Genomic DNA, 24,688 nt, shown 5'->3' on the forward strand with positions numbered 1-24,688 from the left:
GGGATTCTATTTGAACTTTTTTTTTTTTTCTGAGACAGGGTTTCTCTGTGTTGTTTTGATGCCTGTCCTGGATCTCTCTCTCTGTAGACCAGGCTGGCCTAGAACTCACAGAGATCCGCCTGGCTATGCCTCCTGAGTGCTGGGATTAAAGGCATGTGCCACCACCGCCTGGCCTATTTGAACTTTTTTACATCCAATTATTTATTTGTTAGGGAGCATCCGCTGTAGAGGCATATGGAGGTCAGAGTATAACCTGAGGAAGTCAGTTCTCTTATTTCACCATGTCTATTCTGGGGACGGAACTGTCACTGGGGGATTCTGGGCAAGCACTCTACTGATGGGCCAAGCCCCAGTCCCTTATTGGGGGATTCTAGGCAATCACTCTGCTGCTGGCCCAAGCTCCAGTCCCTTACTGGGGGATTCTAGGCGAGTGTTCTACCACTAACCTCTATCCCCTCCCTCTTTCAAATTTTAAAGTTTGAGACAGAGTCTTGCTAAGTTACCCAGGCTGGCCTTGAATTATTTCATTTATAATCCAAGCAGGCCTAGAACCTGGGATCCTCCTGCCTCAGGCCCCAAGTAGTTGGGATGGAAGACCTTAACTCAAAATGGCTTAAAATGACAACAACTTAGTGCTCAAGGTTTGGGTGACGTGGGTCATGCTGATCTGAGCCAGGCTCTGTGGACACCCTCACACCTCTACGATTGGTGTGAGTTAGGTAAGTGGCCTTGCCTAACTCTCTCCCATACCTGAAGCTTTGACCGCCTCCAGGAGTGGCTCGTCCTCTGCCCCAAAGCTTTCATAAGTGAGGCAAGAGCCCAAGAGAACAAATAAGCAAAAGCACAGAAATTCAGGGCTGGGACTATAGCTCAGTTGGTAGAGTGCTTGCCTAGCATGCTTCAAGCCCTGGGTTCGACTCCTGGCACTGCATAAATGGGGTGTAGTGGTGCATGCCTGTAATCCCAGCACTGAGGAGGTGGAGGCAGGAGGATCAGGAGTTCAGGGTCATTGGGGCCAGCCTGAGCGACCTGAGACCTTGTCTCAATAAATTAGTGCACACAAGTCGCAGGTTGCCTCAGCTGGCACACCAGCTCTTCTAACACGTTCATTGTCAATGCCAGTGCCAAGAGCAATTCAGATTGGAGATGAAGAAAAACTCCTGTTTATCTTAAGTTATATTTTGAGACAGGGTAGCCCAGGCTGGCCTTCAGCTCAGGCAGGAAGATGTTGTAATAGCCACACTGCACGAGGTGTGAACTCAGGGATATGGGGAGAATCAGTACATTTTTGAAATCTACTACGTGGCCCCTTAGCCAAGCAGACTCCAGTCTCCTTAAGGTCTCAGGTAACAGTCAGGTGTGGTAATCCACACCCATGATCCTAACCCTCAGAGGTGGAGGCAGGAGTTTCAAAGTTATTCTTGGCTACATAATGAATTTCAGGCCAGCCTAGGCTACATATGAAACCCCGTCTCAAAACAACAAGGCCAGGAAAGTGGTTCATTGGGTAAAGGCGCTTGCCACCAAGCCTGAGACTTGATCTCTGGGACCCACGTGGTGGGAGGGAGAAAGGTGACTACCAAAACTTGTCCTCTGACTCTATATGCACACACAGCCCATTAGTGCATTACACACACACACACACACACACACACACACACACACACACACACACGCCCCCTGTATTCTTCTGGAGTATTATCACACCCTTACTCCTGTGCCAGGGAGCTGAGCAGGTACAGAGTAACTGGCTGGTGGCTCGGAGTCAGTTCAAGACCCAAGTCCAGATAGCTTGAAAGGGGAGGACTAGGTGTGTGTACAAAGGGTGGGAACCTGGGGTGGGGCAGGGTGCCTCCATATCAGCCCAAAAGACAAGAGAAGGTTGCTATGTGTATGTTTTTGCCCCTGGATCCAGCCATGCCTGAAGTACACATTTGAGTTTAACAGTTCCAAAGCCACCACACCCCTTCCTACTGTAAAATGTTGATTTCTTGACCGAGGCTGACTATGGGCAGTCCTTCAGTGTTTCTAACATGCTCTCTTTATTTCTAGACATATCTGCCAATACTTTTGACAGGTGCCACATACAATGCTGGGTGTAGACAACCTCTGGGTCAGTTTCTCACAGTTTAATTTCCCATATCTTATGGAGGTTCTGCCCCAGAACCAGTACACAATCCTTTGTGTGAACCAGTGTGTCCCCTCCCCAGTTCCTCCCCCAAATGATAAAGTGTGGGTGCAGGCACTTATGCTCCTGGAATTAACCTGCTCCCCAACAATAGCAGGACATAGCCTCGCCCTACGTGGCTTTTCCCAATAGTGACACCAGGTAATGTTTACTAAGTAGTGTGCTTCGTGTGTTTACACATTTCATTTCAGTTCCCAACCCTCTGAGGTGGATTTTGTGATCTCCTTTTTACAAATAAAAGTCTGAAACTCACAGAAATTGCTGGAGCTTTCTGGATCCAAAACTCTTGTCTGTGGACATCCAAATCTCTTGAATGGAGATTTCTTATCTTTTTTGTTTGTTTTGTTTTGTTTTTGTTTTTTCGAAACAGGGTTTCTCTGTGTAGCTTTGGAGCCTATCTTGGAACTCACTCTGTAGACCAGGCTGACCTCGAATTCGCAAAAATCTGCCTGACTCTGCCTCCTGAGTGCTGGATTAAAGGCATGTGCTGCCCGGCCTTTATCTTTAAAATGTTTTATTTTATTTTATCTATTTATTGGGGGGGAGTGTCCCAGTTCATTTTCTATCACTATGATAAAGATCAGGGCCACAAAACAACTTGTAAAGTAAAGGGCTTAATTAGACTTACACAATTTGATTACAGTCCATCATTGAGGGAAGTCAAGGTAGGACGGAATTCAAGTAGGCCAGGAACTTGGAGGGAGGACCTGAAGCAAAAACCATGGAGGAAGACTAATTACTGGCTTGCTCTCTCTGGCTTGCTCAGCTACCTTTCTTATGCAACCCAGGACCACCTGTCCAGGGATGGTACTGCTGCCAGTGTCCTGGGCCCTCCCACACAACTAATTAATCAAGAAAATGCCCCCAGAGGCTTGCTGAGGATATGTCTCAGGAGTTGGTTCTACCTTCCACTATGCGGATTCCAGGGATTGGACACAGCTATTCCATATGTCTGGTTTGGAGGCCAGAAGTCCAAACTCAAGGTGTCGGGAGGCCCAGTTTCTCCTGGGCTTGTTAAGTGGCCACCATCTCTCAATGTCTTACATGGTTTCTCTTGGTACACATGTATCCATGGTGTCTCTCTCGGGGCTTTTGGTTTGGTTTGGTTTAGGTTTTTTTGTTTTGTTTTTGTTTTTGTTTTTTGCATGCTGAGGCTGGAACCCAGAACCTGTGCTCTATCACTGAGCTGGACTGGATCATCTTTGCAAGCAGGCACAGCTGAACTCCCAAACAATAAAAGTTGTTTGGCTGGGGAGGGGGCAGTTACCAAGGAGTTGATAAATAATCCTACCCCCAAGGAAGCCCCCAGAAGTCTCTAGTTAAATGGATGCTTCACAGCAACCAGATTCTATCAGACAGGGGCAAGGCCCCTACACACACACACACACACACACACACACACACACACACACACACACTTCTACAAATTTCTATGCATCTTCTCCATCTCATGCCTTCTGATCCTGTTCTCCACTCCTCTTCAGAGCTATTTTTTAAAAAGTAAGTTGTACTACATTTATTTGTGTGTGTGTGTGTGTGTGTGTGTGAGAGAGAGAGAGAGAGAGAGAGAGAGAGAGAGAGAGAGAGAGAGAGAGAAAGAGAGAGACCACCCACATGTCACACGTGTGACTGTCAAAAGACAACTTGTGGGAACAGGTTCTCTCCTTTGGCCCCATGGGTTCAGAGAGGTAAACTCAGGTCATCAGGCTTGGTAGCAAGCATCGCTACCCTCTGCACCACCTTGCTGTCCCCTTCTCCCTTTAAAAATCTTTTTGATTTGTATGCATATATGCATATACGTATGTATGTGCACGTGGGCATGTGTGTGTGTGTATGTGTGTATGTGTGTTGTGTGTGAGTATGTGTGTGTGTGTGTGAGTGTGTGTGTGAGTGTGTGTGTGTGTGTGTGTGTGTGTGTGTGTGAGTATGTGTGTGTATGTGTGTATGTGTGTGTGTGTATGTGTATGTGTGTGTGTGTGTGTGTCTGTGTGTGTGTGCGCGCGCGCGCGCGCGCGCGCGTGTGTGTGTGTGTTTGTGTGTGTGAGTGTACGTGTGTGTATGTGTATGTGTATGTGTATGTGTGTGTGTGTGAGAGTGTGTGTGTGTGTGTGTATGTGTGTGTGTGAGTGTGTGTGTGTGTGAGAGTGTGTGTGTGTGTGTATGTGTGTGAGTGTGAGTGTGAGTGTGTTTGTGTGTGTGTGAGTGTATGTATGAAGGACAACTTGCAGGACCCAGTTTTCTCCCTTCATCATGTAGCTCTTGGGGATCAGACTCAAGCTGTCAGGCCTGGTGGCAAGCATCTTTACCTTGCAGGGCCCTAAAAGCTAATTCTTCATGTGCAACCATGCACCTGCCTTCCTTAGGCTCCCAAGCCTCTCAGTCCATCAGTGACCACAGATCCTGTCCCCTGGCTCTTTCTGCCTCTTCTCTCTGTTGCCCCTAAGATCCTAGATCGTAGTGGCTGATTCCCCTCCCTCAGAGCCAGACCGCCCTGAGCTGCTGTCTCTGCCTGTCACCAGTGTCCCACTAACCTGGGCACAACACAGACTGTTTTCTCTGCTGTCACTGGTTTCCCTTAGCCTACTACTTGCCCACATAGGAAGCCTCGAGAACCCGTTCTCCTTATCTACCACAACCTTTAAACCTGGCTGCTGCTTGCCCTCCCTTGGCAAATCTGCTCACGCCCAGGGTTTAGCTACCAGGTGTCTTACCTGATACAGAGCTTCCTCCTGTTGGTACAGCTGTTTCCTACTTCTCCATACAGCAGGTGCTCAATAATTGGCTGGCCAACCAAACCAAAATAACATGAAAGCAAGGGCTACCAAGTTGCTCAAGAACAACCAGGAGTCAGTAATGCAGCTCAGTTGCAAGAGTGCTTACCTCGCATTCATGGAGCCCTGGGTTCTATCCTCAGACCACAGAAGCCAGATGTGTGTGTGTGGGGGGGGGGCATGCCTGTTATCCCAACATTCAAGATCATCTTTGGCTTCATAATAAATTTGATGCCTAGGTGACACGACACCCTCTCTCAAAAAATTTTTTGTCAAAAGAAGAAGAGGAAGAGGAAGAAGAGGAAGAAGAAGAAGAAGAAGAAGAAGAAGGAGAAACACAGTGTGCCTAAGAAGCAGAGGCAAGTAGATCTCTGTGAGTTCAAGGCCATCTAGGGGTGCACAGTGAGACCTTGTCTCAGAAAACAAAACAAAAGAAAGGAGAAAGAGAGGGAATGAATGACCAGTTCCTTTCTATGCTCCAGGTTTGATACTATGATTCTGAAAGGGCTGGGAAGCCAGACCAGAAATAAATGCTCTTGCTAAACTGCATACATGACCGTTGGCTTTCTCAGAACCTAACAGAATCCAAAGCAAAATTTTGATAAATCATGTCCAACTTGCAGGTTGAATTTGCTGAAGAACGCCCTCTTCTGGCCCCTGAGGGCACTGTACACAGAAACAAACATTCATTCATATAAGATAAAAATAAATAAATCATTTTTTTAAAAAAAGACAGAAAATGAAAAGATCATCGGTGAAATGATGTCACTGCGCTGAACTGTGCTTGAATAGCCAGGGAAGGGAAATTTCCACCAATCACAGCAAACCTGACATGCAAATGAGGGATAATATTTGCACCAATCACAGCATTGCCTCTTAAGCTTCACCAGAAGTTATTTTGGTAGGCTATTAGGAAAGTACCTCAGGCTTCGGTGGAAATAGTTGCAGGGTCATCTAGAGTTCAAATAAACTACTGGTAACAAAAGGGCCAGTGCCTTTTGAAACAGTTCTTGCTGTGGCTGCTCCTTCAGGCATAGAAACAATCAACAGCTGTCACTGGGCTGGCAAGATGGCTGGGTGGCGTGAGAGGGCTTGCTGCAAGCTTAATTCCCTGAGCTGGATCCCCAGCAGGACCCACATAACGAAGGGAGAGAGTAAACTGCAAGTTGTTCTCAGCCCTTCACACGTGTGCCATGGCACATGTTGCCCCCACCTCATCACACACACACACACACACACACACACACACACACACACACACACACACCATCATTTTGTCGCTTTCTTAAGCTGTCTGGATTTCTGCTGCTGTCTTAAGTGCTGTCCTAAGTTATGTCTTAACTGTCTGACTGACAGTTCTTTAATTCAAGGCAGCCAGGGCTGCTCGTGAAAGTCCAGGAGCTGCCCAGTCTGGACTCAATTTACCCCATCCCCAACATCTTTGCTTATTTGCAGGCGAATAACCAGGAATACTAACAATAATTTACAAGAACTAATTGTAAACATTAATAAGTCTGGGGGGGTGGCCAATCCAAGGCTGGGGACTTAACTCCAGACCTCGTGTGTGTGTGTGTGTGTGTGTGTGTGTGTGTGTGTGTGTGTGTGTGTGTGTAGTAAGCATTTCGCTGACTGGGTTATCTCCAAGCACTTCACTGGGCTATCTATCCAGTCTGATATCCCCAACTCCATAATTGAACTCTTCAGATTTCTTCTTAATGGCAAACAAGAAGCACTGTAAAATCCAGAAAGATTGCCAAAGACAAAAGTCTGTGAGAAACTGAGTCCTGCTCTCCAGCACCCACATAAATGCCAGGCAGATGTGGGGGAGCTTGGGAGTTGGAGGTAGGGGATCCCCTCAGCAAGCTGGTGGGCTAGACTAACGAAATCAGCAAGCCCTGGGTTCAAGTGAGATGCACTACAATATATAACTTGTAAAGTAATTTAGGAGGCCCTAGACGTCAATATCTGGCCTCACAGCACAAACGTGTACATGCACAAACAAACACAAATTTAAAAAAAAAAAAAAAAAAAAACAAGGAAGAGGAAAGAAAAGAAGCGGTGGGATCGCTCAGTGGTTAAAGGAGTTTGTCGCCAATCCAGACAACTTGATCCAATCCTGGGGACCCTCATGTTGGAAGGAGAGAACTGTATCTGATTGGATGTCCCCACATACATCCACAAAGAAATGCACTTTTAAAGATTTGTTTTTGTTATTTCAGGTGTGTGTGTGTGCGCGTGTGAGTGAAGGTGCCCTCAGAGGTCAGAGGTGTCAGATCTAGAGCTGGAGTTACAGGCTGTTGTGAGCCTTGGGTTGTGAGTGCTGAGAATTGAAACCTGGTCTTCTGAAGAGCAGCAAGTGCGCTTAACAGCTGAGCTATTTCTCCAGCCCTAATGTAACTTTTTTTCGGGGGTGAGGGTGGGGAGGGTGTTTCAAGACATGGTTTCTCTTCGCGGGTGGCCCTGGATGTCCTGGAACTCACTCTGTGGCCCAGGCTGGCCCTCAAACTCACAGAGATCCACCTGCCTCTGCCTTCAGAGTGCTGGGATTAACGGCATGAGCCACTACCGCCTGGCTCCTAGGGTAATTTTTAATAAAAATTAATAGATTTTAAGATTTTTATGATTTATTTTTATTTAAAATGTGTGTGTTAGTTTGTGTGTATGTGCACCTGAGTGCAGGTGCCCTCAAAGGCCAGAGGCATCGAATTCCTCTGGAGCTAGTATTACAGGCATCGGAAGCTGCCCGATGTAGGTGGTGGGAAATGAACTTGGGTCCTCTGTAAGAGAAGCGCACGCGTTCATAACCGCAGAGATTTTAACAATGCTTACTACCCTCACAATGCCCCAAGACGGATAGCCTTGTTGTCTTAGTAGGGTAGGGGAAAAAAAAAAAAAGACAATCCTCACAATGGAGTGTCATTTCAAAACTTAAAAAAGGAAATCGCTGGCACCCGGGCGGAAACCCTGGAGACGGAAATTGCGGAGCACTCTGGGTCCTCAGTTGGCAACCCACGCGGGAGGTAGGGTCCGGCTGCCCCTGGCCGCGGGGCCTTTAAGGGGCGTGGCGGGGGGCGTGGCCCCGGCGGTCGCCCGCTCTCCCAGGCTGCCCCGCGCGCGCGACGGCAGTTCGGCCACGTCCCTGGCCACGTCGCGCCCGCTCCCGCCATCTTCCACCGCTTCCTCTCTCCGGGGCTGTCGCCGCGTCCTGAGTCGCCGCTGCTGCTGAGCTCCGGGGCCGCCGCGCCGCGCCGACCGCCGCCGCTATGAACATCTTCCGGCTAACTGGGGACCTGTCCCACCTGGCGGCCATCGTCATCCTGCTGCTGAAGATCTGGAAGACGCGCTCCTGTGCGGGTGAGCGGTCGCCAGGGCGAGGCGCGAGGGGCAGGACCGCACGGAAGGACCCATTCGGCCCTCGGCCGCTCAGAGGCTGGCGCGGGGCTCGCCATGGCTAGACACACCCACCTCGGCCGGCCCGGCGGGCATTGGCACCCCTCAGGGTGTGCACGCGGGTCGGGGTGCCCGTCGCAGCCCTGGGCCCCCGGATCTGCGCTTGGTCCGCCCGCGAACTTGATCCGTCCGGGTGCAGAGCGCTAGCGCAACTGCCCCCCCCCTCCCTCCCCAGGTCCTGCTGGATCTGAAAAGTTTAGGACGGGGTGTGTGGGGTTCTAGTAGGCGTGTCCCTCTCTTTGGGCTTCTGGGGGCTCCTCTGAGCCCCCAGGAATCAATGGGAAACTTGCTCGAGGAGGACGGGTAGGACTGCGGGCCAGCAGGGCCTGACGTGGCAGCCAGGCCACCCGCGAAGGTGGGGCCGGCTGGAAGAAGAGGGCATCTGCTGTTCATCCTGTTCCCTTTAAGGACTGGAGCAGGGGATGGGGTATGGGAGGCAGAATGGTGTCAGGTCAGGCCTGTGCCTACAGTGAAGTGGGCTGCACTCAAATCTTAGGGTCCAGGATCTCACCCATCATCAAGAGATGTGAGTCTTTTAAGTGAGTCGCTTGGCAGTTTCATGCTACCTTGAGAAGCAAGCTGGTTTTTTCATTCTTGACTGTGGCCATCTAATAACTGGTTCCCTTAAGCTGCAAGCGCTGGGTACCACTGAGGTCTCCTCTGTGTTCTCATCTACTTAACTGGCTCCACGTCACCAGTGAGTTGGCCCTGTCCCTCCCTCCAAGTACATGCATATTTCATTCGAGTATTGCAGAGAGGCAGTAGAGTGAACTTCCCCCCCCACACACACACACACAGTAGCTGTGAATTTCTGCATTTCATTAAATCTTAAGACTCTTCTAAGTTTTAGATAATTTCTTGGTGAATGTGATGGTGCTTGCCTGTAATCCCAGCACTTGAGAGGTGAAAGCCTGAGTATCAGGAATTCAAAATCAGCATGGACTATATGAGACCCCCGCCTCCAAAACCAACCTCTCCCCAAAAACCCAAAATATATTCTTATAATACATTCTTAAAATACTGTCCTTAAACTTAATGCTATGGCCCCCAATGAAATAACAGTGTAAACTCAAATTTAATTTTTTTCAGAGACAGCAGAAGATAGGAGTCCTAGAGGGCCTGGGTGACAGAGACGCCACCTATCTGGTTTATGAATAAACACCTCCTCATCTAAGTTAACACCACCCCTTTGACTCAGCTGTCTGAAGGTCTCATCTCTCTCCCTGAACATAGTTGAGATCCAGGAAGTAAGCACAACCAAAAAAGACCTTTGATCAATCAAAGTGAATGTTACAAAGTCCTGTACTGAAACATCTCATCTGACTCGGAGGTGGCCTGAGAGGCTGATTGCATGATTTGTGATGACAGCAGATTAATGGCTGCGATTGTGATAGGTGTGTGTTCGGTAGTCAGCGTAGTGTTTTCTATGGCTCATCTCAGGTAGTCCTTAAAAAACCATGTGGCAGGTCCCCATGTGGGCAGCGGGGAACCGAGTCTCAGGGAGGGAAGCACAGTTAGGATGGAGCCAGGATTGAAACGTAAGCAGTAATTCGTTATTTGGATTTTAAATTAGCATTTGCTTTGTCCTACACAGTTTTAATTATTAATTTTTTATGTGCATATGTGTGTGTCTGTGTGTTTGCCGCAAGTGTTCAGAAACCCTTGGAGACAGAAGAGGGTGTCAGGTCCTCTGGAACTGAAGTTCCAGGCAGTTATAAGCCACCATGTTGTTGCTGGAAACCGAACCTAGGTTCTCTGCGAGAGCAGCACGTGCTCTTAACCATTGAGCTGTCTCTCCCACCCCCTGTAAGTAGAATTCTTAAGGGAACCTTGAGTAACAAGGAAAAGGAACGGGATGCTATTTAATATCCATTGTTTTCCTGGGAGATGAGAGCATTAAGGAGAACAAAGTGTTCCAGCTGCAGTGCCAAGATAAGGTAAGTGGGCAAGCTCGGTTCAGGAGTGTTTCCCAAGGAGCCCGTGGACATCATTGAACCGTCCTTACTCCTGGACTCACGGTCCTCTTCATTCTGCTATATAAAATTTTCTGGCCTCTCAAAAATGAAAACCACCAAGATCATTTATTGTGCATTAAACACTGACTTAATCCTAGCTGCTCTGTTATTCAGTTGTTTAGCAACTTTTGAGAGAGGAAGAACTTGATCAGAGTTTCTCAGATATCTGAAACCTGAGCCATGTCCATCCAGGCAGTGGTTCTCAGCTTGAAAATCGGAGCTCATTTTAGGATTTCAATACTAGTGCTGAACACTCCAGCAACTCCTAAATCACAGGACATTTTTCCCTAAGGGGAGGATGAGGCAGGCTAGTAAGTGGGACATTTTGGTTTTCAAGTATTCAGAAATACTTGAATCCTCCTGCTTCAGCCTCCCAAGAGCTAGGATTGCAGGTGTGTCACCACTCAGGCTCTACGGACCTGTTTCATAGAGGGGAGCAGTGAGCTGATCTTGCTTGAATGTAAATCTGTGGCTGCATCTGTTGTCACTACATGGGGAAATGAAGTGTAGAGAGTGTCTCGTGTTCTGAACTGCCAGGCATCTTGATGGATGGTCAAGTTGTCTCTCAGATTGCCACTTTTTCCCCTAAGCCCTCATCTAGAGTACCTTGGGAGAAGAAGCTGTAATATTTACCTATCTATGGTGCTGGAGTTTGAACCCAGGACCTCGACGAATTCAAGCAAGTGCTCTACCAGCTGAGCCAAATCCATGTCCCAAAGCTGTGTTTTTAGGTGAAGTGCTTTCTAGCTAAGTTTCCCTAAGCTGATAATCACTATCAGTGTTGAGCACCGAGTTTAAATGACTGGTGGAGTCCTGAAATGAGGGGCCTCCAGCCTGCCTCCTTTGTTTACTCCTTTCCTCCTAGCCATTCTGTAGGTTATAAACTTTTCAACCTATCACATTTGACAGGCGCAACTGTCCTTGTATGCCACATAACCAAATGGTTTATTTACTCGAAGCAAATAGAAAGCTCTTTTCTTTTTTCTTTTTGCTGGTATTGGGGATTGAACCTAGGACCTCATGACCTTGTGCATGCTGGTCAAGCTCTCTACTACTGGGCTCTATCCCCCAGTGGTAACACTTGTTGTTGTTGTTGTTGACACTGAATATTTGAAGATTTGTATCACATTCCTGGCTCCCTCTTAGAGCTGTTCCCTCTGTTCCTCTGAGGGCTCGTTTCTCAGTAGTCATGTCCTACACTGATTGACCTCTCTGTGTGCACAGCACCTAGACAATTCAGCAGCAGATGGCAGCAAAGTTTCCACTCCCCAGCTGCGATGGCAGAACCCTTGGTTCCATCTCTGCATCTTACAAACTGTGTGTGTGTGTGTGTGTGTGGCAGGGCATGCTGTTATCCTGGCAGGAGGACTAGGAGTTCAAAGCCATGTTTGGCTATGAAGAGTCTCAAGAGAATACAAAAGATGCTGCAGTGGGAGAATGCTTGTCTAGCGTGTCTGAGGCCTGGGTTTGAGCCTTAACATCACACAAAGAAAGGTGCAGGTCAGGTGAGGTGGTAAATCATGTGTGAAGAGGGATAGACATGGATGTCAAGCCACCAGGGCAATAACTTCTGTGAGTGTGAAGTGAAGGAGAGACCCCCCAAGGACACCTCCTGGGACTTCCAACCAGGAGTCTAGCGACTGCTGAGGGAAAAGTGCTTATGCAGCCAAAGATAGCCTTGAACTTCTTACTTTCTGCCTCCACCTCAGAGTTCTAGAGTCACAGGTAGATGCTGTCATGCCCAGTTTATGAAGTGCTGAGCTTTGTGCTTGCCAGCCAAGCACTCTATCACTGAGCCACATCTCCAGCCACAAAACACTGTAAATAGAGATGTTTGTGTAGAATTTACAACAAAAACTATAAACAGGCTGGAGAGATGGCTTGTCCTTACTTGCTACTGTTCAGTTCTCAGCAGCCATATTGGATGGCTCCAGGGGATCTGATGCCCTCTTCTGTCCTTCCTGTGTATCCACACATATAAGTAGAATCTAGAAAATAAAAATAAGTAGAAAATATAAACATCTATTTAAAAAATCCATGCAAAAAATTTTAAATAATTCAAATATGGTCTCATAAATTAATGCCCACACTGAACGTTGTAAAGACATTAAACAGGATGGAACCAGACATGTATATTCTTAGAAGAAAAAGATGATTCCAAGATACACCTTCAAACAGCAGGTTGTAAAACACAACTTTAAAGGGTAAAAATGCGTGTGGTACACATACAAACACAAACGGAAAGAGAACTTTAAGGACTGGAGACCTGGCTCAGCAGTTAAGAGCACCTGCTGCTCTTGCAGAGGATTTGGGTTCACTCCCCGGCATCTACCTGGGGGCTAACAATGATCTGTAACTCCAGTTCCAGAATCTTTGACTATTTCTGGTCTCCACAGGCACCAGGCACACAAATGGTGCACATACATACATGCATGCAGCCAGACACTCATACACGTAAAACTCATTTTTTTTTTAAAGGGAGGGACCCTAAAACAACTCACACAGTTACACTTTAAGTGGAGATGGGAGGGCTCTTTAAAAGAGTGGGACTGGAGGGGTTGGAGAGATGGCTCAGAGGTTAAGAGCACTGGCTGCTCTTCCAAAGGTCCTGAGTTCAATTCCCAGGAACTACATGGTAGCTCATAACCATCTATAATGAGATCCGATGCCCTCTTCTGGTGGATAGGGATGCATACAGACAGAATACTATATACATAATAAATAAATAAATATATCTTTTTTTAAAAGAGTGGGACTGGAGAGGTGGCTGTCATTGAGAGCACTTCCTGTTTTTCTAGAGGACTCTGGTTTGGGTCTGATAGCCTCTTCTGGCCTCTGCAGGCACCTGCACCCACAAAGACATGCATAATTAAAAGTAATGAAGATAAATCTTTTCAAAGAGAGAAGACCTTACACTCATTCTGTATATTTTAGCCCATTGAAAAATTTTAAGAATTAGCATGTATTTTTTTTAATGTTAACTATTTCTCAAGTGTTCACCACAGCATATATACTATAGAGCACTTTCCTCCATCTTTTCAGCAATCCCAACAAGTTGGTGTAATCTGTGTTTGACAAGCTCAGAGAATGGAATTAGGATAGCATATAATAGATGTGGCCAGGGCTAGAGATGGCTCAGAGGTTAAGAGCACTGACTGTTCTTCCAGAGGTCCTGAGTTCAATTCCCAGCAACCACATGGTGGCTCACAACCATCTGTAATGAGATCTGTTGCTCTCTTCTGGCCTACAGGCATACATGCAGATAGAACACTGCATACACAATAAATAAATAAAAAATAAGTCTGGCCTTACACAGCACCTCAACTGAGTTTGATCCTAGACCCTCTGGTTCTAAAACTACCTCCCTTCCTGTTGAGACTCTAACACATGCTAGACAGTATACTAGTGAGCTACACTCCCTGCCCTTGGGTTTTTTGAGACAAGAAGGTCCTGCCATGTAGCCCAAGCTGGCTTTAAACTCTGACTCCTGTCTCAGCTTCCTGATTATAGATAGGCTAGGATTACAGGCTTCTGCCATGCCTGGCTGTGAGGCTGTTCATAAGTGTTGAGTTGTGGAGTCCAGGGAAAGGTCATGAGTTTTAAAAGAATGTCCAAGCTGGGTGTGATGGTGCACATTTGTAATTCCAGCACTTGGAGAGCTGGAGGCAAGAGGATGAGGAGTTCAAGGCCAGCTTTGACTCCACAGCAGATTCAAGGTCAGCTTGGGCTATTTGTCCCCACCAAAAGAAAAACTTTTGTTTTAGAGTATCCAGATCCTTTCTGAGAGTCTTAGGAGTGCAGTCTTCCCGGGTGGCCTGACCCACGTGCTTGGCAGCATCCCTGCTGTTACTAGAATCTCCTTTATTTGGATAAGGCTTCTGTTCTGTAAACCAGTAGGAATGTCAGAAAGCCAACCTTGAACCTTCACTGTAATTTAAAGTCCTGTGGGCTCAAGTGTGGAGAAAGACAAGAATGAGCAGTACTCATTTGAAGAGGATTAAATGTAGCTGTCAGATGCATTGGCTGCCAGGGGGTCAGTCTGAAGTGCTGACAGTGAGTGCTCGGTGCGTGGTCACCGTGAAACTTTGATCCAAGATCAGGTGGGTGTTGCCTGAGATGTAGCTCAGTAGAAAGGTGCTTGCTCAATATGAGACCCTCAGGACTGCAGGAAGGCAGGTAGACAGACAGACATGATGACTGACGCCTAGCACTGTAGATCCATCCATAGACAGATTCCATCCCACCCCTACCCCCAGGTGATTCTTGCCTACCCCTCCTGCCTTTAGCTTGAGATTGCTTCCTTCTGTGAGATGAGACACCTTTCAGTGGTAAAGAGGAAAGCTGTAACTTGCTAGTCAGGCTTCAGGCCAGGGAGAATGGTTGCCACATCCTGTAAGCATCCAAGGTAGCCAGATGGTAGTTCCTGCGTGCATTCTGTAACTCCAGTTCCAGGGACTCTGACTGCTTCTGGCCTCCACTGGCACCAGGCACACATGTGGCGCACATACACACATCGCACATACCACCTGGCTTCTCCTTTGCCCAGTGCTCACTCAGGGAGAATCTCATCCTCCGGCTTTAGTAAATTAGGGCAGAGCATAGAATACATTATCTTTTTACTGACCTAGAGACACGGTAGGACTCCATTTCGGAAAATTTCATCCAGAATAGCACACAATGAGACTGTCTCATGACATGAAGAGAAAATGAGTTCTGGTCTAGTGCACAGCACAGGAAATACTAAATGGAATGAGCAACAACTTTCACACGAGAGTTCTGTGTCTGTTGGAGGTTTTGGAGGGTACTGGAACCAGATCATCAGAGTTGTGTGAGTGTGAGGCCAGAGGACAATCTTGGTGCCATTGCCTTCCACCTTGTTTGAGCTTCCTTCTTGTTCTCCATAAGTCAGGCTAGCTCATCTGTGAGCCTCCAGGGATTCTTGTGTCTCTACTTCCCATCTTTGAGTAGAAGTGCTGTGATCACAAATGCCTGCTACTGTCCCTGCCTTTTCGTGGGTTCTGGGGGGTCCTGTTACTTTCGTGGTTCATCTGTTGAGCCAGCTCCACACTGTGTCTTACAATGTCTGTGGGGAAGCCAGGGTAGCAGCTGGCATGAGGTGCCTGATGAATGAGTCATCAGCACTGAGGCAGGTGGTCAGATTCTGATGGCAGTCACCTTCCAGTTGTCAGAAATTGCTCAGTCTGCCACATCCTGAAATTCACACAGCCATATGGGCAGATGTAGGTCTCCCCCATGTGAGCTGTGGCTGTCCTGCTCTGCAGGGGGATCCGTTTTTATTTTGTCTCCCTGTGTAGCCCAGGCAGGCCTGGATCTCAGTCTTCCTGCTTCAGCTTCCCCAGTGTTGGGAATTCAGGCATGTGCCAGCCCAGCCAGCCTTGGGTGTCAGGCAGATGCTAGGCATGTGAGGATAAAGAAGGTGTGATGCTGAGTAGCAAGCAGTGGGTTGTTGGAGCTCCGTCCTTGGAGGGTACACATCTTGGTGTACTGGTGGTAGTGTGACAAAGTCACTTTCCTAGATTCATCCACCAGAGCAGGACTGGTTAGGAGAGCCGAAAAGGGATGTTAGAAGAAAGAAGAGCTTCATCTTCTCTGATTTAATGAGCTGTCCCCAGGCCTGGCCCTTTAACCCCAAGTACGCTCTCCCTGTCTGCGCACTTGCTGCCCATGGTGGTCTCAGGAGCCAGATTCTCCCCAGGGCTGTCCTAACTCTCACCTTTTGTTTCTTCAGGCATTTCTGGGAAAAGCCAGCTTCTGTTTGCACTGGTCTTCACAACTCGATACCTGGATCTTTTTACTTCATTCATTTCACTATATAATACATCTATGAAGGTATGGTATGACATCAGCTCCAGTGCATTTATCCACCATGTGCACACTGTGGGAACTATTAGCATTGTTTCATTGTTGCTGTTGTTTTTTAATTTAAAATCTCCAAGAATAATAGATACCCTATTTTAAAAATGTTTCAATTTCAATGTGTGTATATATATAAATGCAGGCAAGCACATGCTGTAGTGCCTGTGTGGTGGCCAGAGGACACTTTTGGGAATAAGTTCTCTCCTTCCATCCAACTCAGGTTGTCAGGCTCAGTTGGCAAGGGCTTTTTACCTGCTGAGCCATCTCACTGGTGTGTGTGTGTGTGTGTGTCTGTCTGTCTGTCTGTCTGTTTGTGTCTGTGTGACTGTCTCTGTAGAGGGGTGAACTTTCAGTTAGAGTCACCCCGTTGCACTCTCTCGGCCCCCTTCTGCTTCCATGTCTTTTTGCTTTATTTATTGATCTTGTAGTGCTGGGAATTGACTCATGCTCTTCAAGCACTTTACAGCATTGTTCTAAGAATGTGGTTTAGGGCACCCCCACCCAACACTTTGTGTTTGAAAGCATCTTGATAAATATAAGTTAAAGTGGGCATGCAGAATTTGAGTTTATGATCTTTGCTAAAAAAACAATCTTGAGAACCACTGAGGTGGCTCATTGGATAAGGAGACTTGCCACCAACCTGACAACTTGAGTTCAATCCTGGGGACTCACATGGTGGAAGAGAACCAACTCCCACAAGTTGTCCCTAACTGCCACACACACATACACAAATGCATATATCATATAAATAAATGGTTAAAAAATTAAAGGAAAAAAAGCAAGTTTGAGTCACCTATAATCATTTTGTTCTAAACTCTGGTAATCAGGAAATATTTGGCTGCCTTAAAAATGGCTAGGTTGGGCTGTAGATGGCTCAGTCTGTACAATGCTTCCATGTCGTCATGAGGACCTTAGTTTGATCCTCAGCACCCATGTAAGTTGGGTGTGGTGGCACTCACTTGTAATCTCTGCTGTAGGGAGATAGAGACAGGAGGATCCCCAGGGCTCAGAGTCCTGCCAGCCCAGCCTGATCGCTGAGCCCTTTGTCTCCAGACACCTTAGTTGGAGCGATGTCTCAGCAGTTAGGAACACAGACTGCTCTTGCAAAGAAACTGAGTTTGGTTCCCAGCACCCACATCAAGAGGCTCACAACCATCTGTAGTTTCAGGGGATCTGGCTTTTTTGTGGCTTCTGTCAGGTGTCCCTATACATGTCATATACTTTCACAGACATACACATAAATTAAAATAACTCAAACACCCAAAGTTGACTTCTATCCTGCACATAACAGGAACACAAACCTGGATGAATACATATGTACGGAATGACTAGGATTCTGCTTATCGTCTTAGTAAGATAAAACTGCAGGTACTGGGGATAGAAGAGTCAGAATCCGCTCTTCCTACTGAGTCCCATCTCTCAGCACAGTCCTGCTTGCTTGCTTATAGAGCCAGAGCCCAGCTGTGGGTCACAGGAAAGACCCTGAGAAGCCCCAGCTACAGTAAGCCTGGACTAGGGATGGTCCCGAGGGGGTGCAGTGTGGACTTGTGTGCTTTCCTTATTAACACACATGTGTAGGGTTTAAAACAACACTTTGAATACATGCTGACTATTTACACACATAAATACATAATGAGGGGCTGGGAACTGTTTAGTGTCATTGTGGGTTTTTAAACTATGTAAGGGCTTGGTGATTACCCTCATCATAAGCCATTTGCTCCAATTGTTCCTAATTAAGTTTCTTAAGTTGTATTTCCTCAGGAGAAGGAGTAACAAGGCAGTGTGGTCTTATCCCAAGCATCTCTATTCAGGATTGAGATCTGCATTTTATTCTTAGGCCTGAGGGTCTGCAGTTTACAAATTGATATAATTTCAGAACACTAGGCTTTTCCTTGGGGCTGCGTGACCTTTTAAAGTCGAAAGAACACAGGACTCAGTTGTGAGCCCTTGAGCAGCTCTGTTGCAGTGTGCCCAGAATTGCTGTCTTAGAGGCTTTCAGGGGCTGGGGAGACGGCTCAGCAGTTAAGAGCATTTGCTGCTCTTGTATAAGACCGGAGTTCAGTACCCAGCACCCACAGCAGCCTGTGAGTCTATCTCCAGGGGCTCTGACTCCTTTTCTGGCCTTTGTAGACATACAAACATGTGCACATACATATACACATAAATGAAAAATAAAATTCGGAGCTGGAGAGATGGCTCATCAATAAAGATGTTAAGTTCATACTGCTTTTAAAAAATTTAGATTTGCTGGGCGGCGGTGGTGCACACCTTTGATCCCAGCACTTGGGAGACAGAGGCAGGCGGATCTTTGAGTTCAAGGCCAGCCTGGTTTACAAAGTGAGTTCCAAGACTACCAGGACTATTACACAGAGAAACCCGGTCTAAAAAAAACAAAAAATTATTTTATTATTTTATATCTATGTTGTTTTGTCTGCATTTATGTGTGTACACCACATGTGTGCCTAGTACCCATGAGATCAGAAGAAGACATTGGAACCCCTGGGTCTGAAGTTATAGACAGTGGTAAGCTGCCATGTGGATACTGGGAATTGAACCCGGTCCTCTGCAAGAGCAGCCAATGCTCTTAACAGCTTCTCAACTCATGCTGCTCTTGCAGAGGACACCAGTTCAGTTACCAGCACCCACATCATGTTGCCTGTAACTCTAGTTTCAGGAAATCCAGTACCTTCCAGTCTGCAGGCACCGCATTCAAGTGCACAGACCCACAGCCAGACACATAACAATTAAAATAAAATCTGCTTAAAAATAATAGTAAGGGCCAGAGAGATGGCTCAGTGGATTAGATCCCTTGTTGTCCTTGCAGAGGACCATGACGCCTATAACTCCAGTTCCAGGAACTTCAATCTATTCTGCTCTTGGAGGGCACTAGACAAGCATGTGGTATACATATATACATGCAGGCAAAACATTCACAAAATAATTTTAAAATCTTAAAATAGTAATCTTAAACAAACAAAACTAACTTTTGGCTTACACTACCAGACTGAATTTTATAGCAACAATCTGAATAATTATTGTTAAAGTAAACCAATGTTTTGCATTTTTTAAAATGTTTATTTATTTTGTGTATATCTGTGAGTGTACATGTGTGGGTGCACACATGGTACTGCCCAAGTGTGGGGGTCAGGATCCTTTAAGGAGTTGGTTCTCTCCTTTCAGCATGTATGTCCCAGAGATTGACCCCAAGTGCCTTTTCCCACTGAGCCATCTTTCTGGCCCCAAACAAAGAAGTGCACTTTAAGTAAAAGCCACTGGGGCAAAAGTTGAACCTGGATTACAGTGCTTATCTTATCTTTACAAAAAAGCTAGCCAAAGAAGTGTTGGACAGAAGTCCTTGGTCCACAGCTGCAGTGAACTTCGAATCCTTTCCTCTCTAAAACTGCTGTGTTGTAGTTTAAGATGAGATTAAAAGCCTATTTCTCCGGAGTTTCTTACAGTTTTAAAATGTATGCTTAACATTGATCCAGCAACCTACTCCTAAGTATAAATGCAAGAAAAATGAAACTTACATTCACACAAAGGTAACCCATGTTCATAGCAGCTAATCACCATCTTCCAGCTGGAAACAGGACACTTCTCCTTTAACTGTGAGTGAGTAAGCAGATTGTGATGCACCTGTACATTAGACCTCTGCTCAGCACAAAGGAGGAAATGGGCCAGAGATAAGGTTTAGTGGATAAGAGTGCTTGCTGCTCAATTGTGAGGCCTGGAGTTCAAGTCCCAGCACCCACATTTGGCAGCTTACAATAGGTTTACAACAAGCTTTACAACAGGCTGTAACTCCCAACTTCAAGAGATCTGATACCCTCTTCTGGTCTCCATGGGTACATGTGCACACATACACAGACATAAATAAAAAATTTTCTTTGTTCTCTAAAAATGGGGGGAAATTACTAACATATGTAGCAACTTTGGCCGGCTCTCAGACATACTGTGCCATCTGAAGATGCCAGATGCAAAATGCAATGTGTTGTTTGACTTCACTCACGTGGCATTCTAGAAAAGGCAAAGAAGTAGTCTGAGTGTCGAGAGGGAGAGGTTTAAAGCTGACTATGGCGGTGCCATGGTGTGTAGGAACAGTTGCAGTATGCTCCTAACGTGGTGTCTCTCCTTTGCCTAGCTTATCTACATTGCCTGCTCCTATGCCACAGTGTACCTGATCTACATGAAATTTAAGGCCACCTATGATGGAAATCACGATACCTTCCGAGTGGAGTTTCTGGTGGTGCCTGTGGGAGGCCTCTCATTTCTAGTCAATCATGACTTCTCTCCTCTTGAGGTTGGTTAAGGGTATTTGGTGGTCACATCTGGTTCTCTGTTAACAGAAAATGGATTCTTGTTGATTTGTTTTCTTCCTTTGTTTTGCTGTTTGAAGACTTCTGGTACAAAATACACTGTTGTAACTAGATTGGTTTATCGGAATTAAACTACCCGGTACTTGAGTGTCTGCTGACAGTTTACTGCTGGATGTTTCCCCAAATTAAACATGGTGTTTAATCCCAGCAGAGGCAGGAGGATCTCTGTGAGTTCGAGGCCAGCCTGGGCTACAGAGTGAGTTCCAGGAAAGGCAAAACTGTAGATGTAACCAACTGTCTTATTAAATAAGAAACACAGAACCAATGTAAAAGAGAAAGCCAAGAGGTCAGAGCTCAGAGCTAAAATCTTACCCTTCCTCCTGCGTGATCCTAGCTCTCTGAAAGAGAGCGATTTCCTGTGTATAAGTCTTTTCATAGTCTTTTGTTCTGCCTTCTCATTGGTTGTAAACCCAAACACATGACTGCCTCGTCACTGTCTGTATGTACAGCTGTAACCCCCCAGGTCTTAAAGGCATATGTCTCCAATGCTGGCTGTATCCCTGAACACACAGAGATCTACCTAGCTCTTCTACCAAGTGCTGGGATTAAAGGCGTGTGCCACCACCGCCACACTCTTGCTATGGCTCTAATAGCTCTGACCCCCGGACAACTTTATTTATTAACATACAATCAAAATCACATTTCAGTACAATTAGAATACCACCACACAAAACTACACAGAGAAACCCTGTCTGGAAAAACAAAACAAAAACAACAACAAAAACCATGGTGTTGTGGTACATGCCTGTCAGCCCAACATCTGGGAGGTAGAGGCAAGAGGATCAGGAGTCAAGGTCATTCTCAGCTACATAGTGAGTTTGAGACCAATGTGAGCTACATAAGACCTTATCTCAATAAAAGAAAGCGGGGGATGAGAAGGACTGGGGGATATCTGTTAGAAAGTGTTGAGCACCTGAGTTTGAGCTCTAGAACCCACATGAAAAATGGAGGTGCGGTGGTGCATATAATCCCAAGTGTTAGGGAGGGGAGATAGTTGATTGCTGGGGCTCACTGGTGAGCCAGCCCAGTTTACGTACAAGACTAGTGAGAGACCCTGCCTCAAAAAAGAGGTAGATGGCACCTAAGGAATGACACCTGATGCTGTTCTCCAGTACTACAGACATCACACACACACACACACACACACACACACACACACACACACAGAGAGAGAGAGAGAGAGGGAGAGAATGCGAATGCGAATGCAGGAGCTCCTTGACTTCTGACAGGGGTATGACCATTTATTGACCAACTCATTGCTAGTTAAAAAAAAATGCTGGGCTGTGGTGGTGCATGCCTTCAGTTCCAGCACTTGGGTGGCAAAGGCAGGTGAATCTGAGTTCGAGACCAGCATGGTCTATAGAGTGAGTGCCAGGACATCCAGGACTGTTACACAGAGAAACCTTGTCTTAAAAAGCCGAAAAGAAAAGGAAAAACATTTAGTGCTAGCTTACCAACCCAGCACTTTGTAGACTATTGTTTCCTGTCAGTGCAGACAATGCACTGTGACTGAGTGGGATTTGGAGCTCTGCTCCTGCCCAGAATCATGGTACATCCTACCAGCCCAAACATGAAAATTGAAGTATGGTTTCTGTTGCATGTGTGTTGCTTTCAATCTGTTGGAAAGTTGAAGAATTGTAAGGCAAAGCCATCTGTAGTGGAAAAATAAGGTCAGTTGGTGGAGAATCAGCAGAAACAGTGGAAGAAAGCAAGGTGGGTTGGGGACTCTGGATCTGGAACTGAGCCCACACAGTAACACCTTCCATGTGGATTTATGGTAGACAAGACATGGCAGTTTCCTTACCCAGCTCATCCTAGGTAGCTCATCCAACCTCTTAAATGGTGTTTGCCGTTCTGTGTTCTGTGTGGTGGCTGGTTGCTCCTCCCAGCTGACGCCAGCCTCCTGTCTTTCAGATCTTATGGACCTTCTCCATCTACCTGGAATCAGTGGCAATCCTTCCACAGCTCTTTATGATCAGCAAGACCGGCGAGGCTGAGACTATCACCACCCACTACCTCTTCTTCCTGGGCCTCTACCGTGCTCTGTACCTCGTCAACTGGATCTGGCGCTTCTACTTCGAGGGTTTCTTTGATCTCATTGCTGTGGTGGCTGGTGTCGTCCAGACCATTCTCTACTGCGACTTCTTTTACTTATACATTACAAAAGGTATGTCATGTCTGGCCTTCAGTTCATAGTTGCAGATTCTGTCAAGGGTTTGCTTGCCTAGCTCCCTTGAGACAGGGTTTCTCTGTGAAACAGTCCTGGCTGTCCTGGAAGTCACTCTGTAGACCAGGCTGGCCTCGAACTCACAGAGATCCATCTACCTCTGCCTCCTGAGTGCTGGGATTAAAGGTGAGCACCGCCACCACCTAGCCTGGCTTTGTTTTGTTGTTGTTGTTTCTTCTATTGCTGTTATTTCCTTGTATGAGACGAGAACCAGAGAGAAGGAAACTGAACTTGTCCACACAGTGACCTCTTGTTTCTGTTCTTTTCCATCAAATCCTAGTTCTCAAGGGAAAGAAGCTCAGTCTGCCAGCGTAAGTGCCAAAGACCATCAGCAGCCTCTGTCCTTCAGGGTGCTCGGACAGATTCTCACCACAGCGAGGGTGCGGGATGCTCAGTGCAGAGAAGCAGAGATGGCTCCTCCCGTCGCAGCCGCTCCCTGGGGGCTCTGCAGGGATGCAGAGGAAGAGACCAGGAGGCTCTGTCCATTGCATCCTGCCTTACCTTTTTTATTACTATGTACAAAGAGTTTTTTACACAAAGAAACTTAATGCTGTGTTAATAAATTCAATGTGTAGATGAATTGGGGCAGTTCCAAAAGTGACAATTTTGTACAGAATAAGTACAAGCCTTTTTTATTTTTTGAAAATTCGTTGAGATGGTCGATTCTTTGTGTCTACAGTGAAATTATACTCCTTGACACTTGGTAGATTATTCAACATCTGTCAAATTTCCATGCTATTTATTTTCTTTTTTCTTTTCTTTCTTTCTTTTTTTTTTTTTTTTTTTTTTTTTTTTTGCCAAGAGATGAGTTGTGTTTGTCTCAAATCTGAGACACTGTGTTCCATTTGGTGTTTCTGCCCAAATCATTCCTCAATGCCCTGGAAATCCTTCCCCAGATGTCAAAACACTACATACACTTCAGCTCCGGGAGGATGGCTGGCAAGTCCTACAGTTTTCATGATCAAAACTTGAGGTTCCCAGTGGAGGCAGTGTCAGCTGATGCTTACCAAGCACTCACCCTTCACCCCTGCTAAGACATGGCAGCTTGAGTTCATTCAGAGGGTGTCCAGAGCCCACTACCCCCGGAGGAGGTTCTGAGCCTCCTACTTCTGAATATGGAGAATGTCGGGGTTGGACAGCTTTTTTGGATGGAGGACTCTGCTCCTCTGAGGAATGGAACACAAATGGCTACCTGTCACTTTTAGTCACAAATTCGAAGGATCACTACAACCATGTCAGATTCAAATGTTCTTTTTCATATCGCTTTTGGTGATAAAATGATTGACAATCTTTTCATTTGGCAACACCAATTACCATTTCTTACATTCTTTTTAGGTTTTTTTTTTTTTTTTTTAAACTGGGCTCTTGCATGACCTATCTTGTGTTAACATCCTAAATAAACATTTTATTAAACAGAATGTGTGGTCTTTTCTATAAATTAGGCTTCTGAACACTCACGCAGCTCTGCAAGGGGCTGGAGAGATGGCTCTGTGGTTAAGCACTTGCTGTTCTTAGAGTTCATTTCCCAGCACCCACATGATGGTTCATAACCATCTATAACTCCAGTTCTGGAACATCTAACACTTTTCTGGGCCCCAAGAGTACATATGTGCAGGTATACATCTTCACACACACGTAAAAACTAATAATCTGGACATCTTCCTGTGTTTTATGGGAAAAGTAGGATTTTTCATCATTGGTTTTGTTTTGTTTTGTTTTTTTACTTGAATGTGTGACTGTTTGATACACCAGAAATATTAGAAGTATTGGATAATTATGCTGAC

The 24,688-nt window shown here is 46.2% G+C and overlaps 1 protein-coding gene across 1 annotated transcript; it reads left to right on the forward strand.

Annotated features, from left to right (window-relative positions):
- Positions 1–8,079: 8,079 nt before the first annotated feature.
- Kdelr2 (KDEL endoplasmic reticulum protein retention receptor 2) lies at positions 8,080–24,322 on the forward strand. Its single transcript, XM_028890296.2, has 5 exons — positions 8,080–8,313; positions 16,174–16,274; positions 20,443–20,601; positions 22,592–22,844; positions 23,185–24,322. Exons 1-5 carry the CDS (start codon positions 8,223–8,225, stop codon positions 23,217–23,219), a joined length of 639 nt encoding a protein of 212 aa, XP_028746129.1. The 5' UTR covers positions 8,080–8,222; the 3' UTR covers positions 23,220–24,322.
- The last annotated feature ends 366 nt before the right edge of the window (positions 24,323–24,688 follow it).

The sequence above is a fragment of the Peromyscus leucopus genome, chromosome 23, assembly GCF_004664715.2.
Source record: "Peromyscus leucopus breed LL Stock chromosome 23, UCI_PerLeu_2.1, whole genome shotgun sequence".
NCBI lineage: Eukaryota > Metazoa > Chordata > Mammalia > Rodentia > Cricetidae > Peromyscus > Peromyscus leucopus.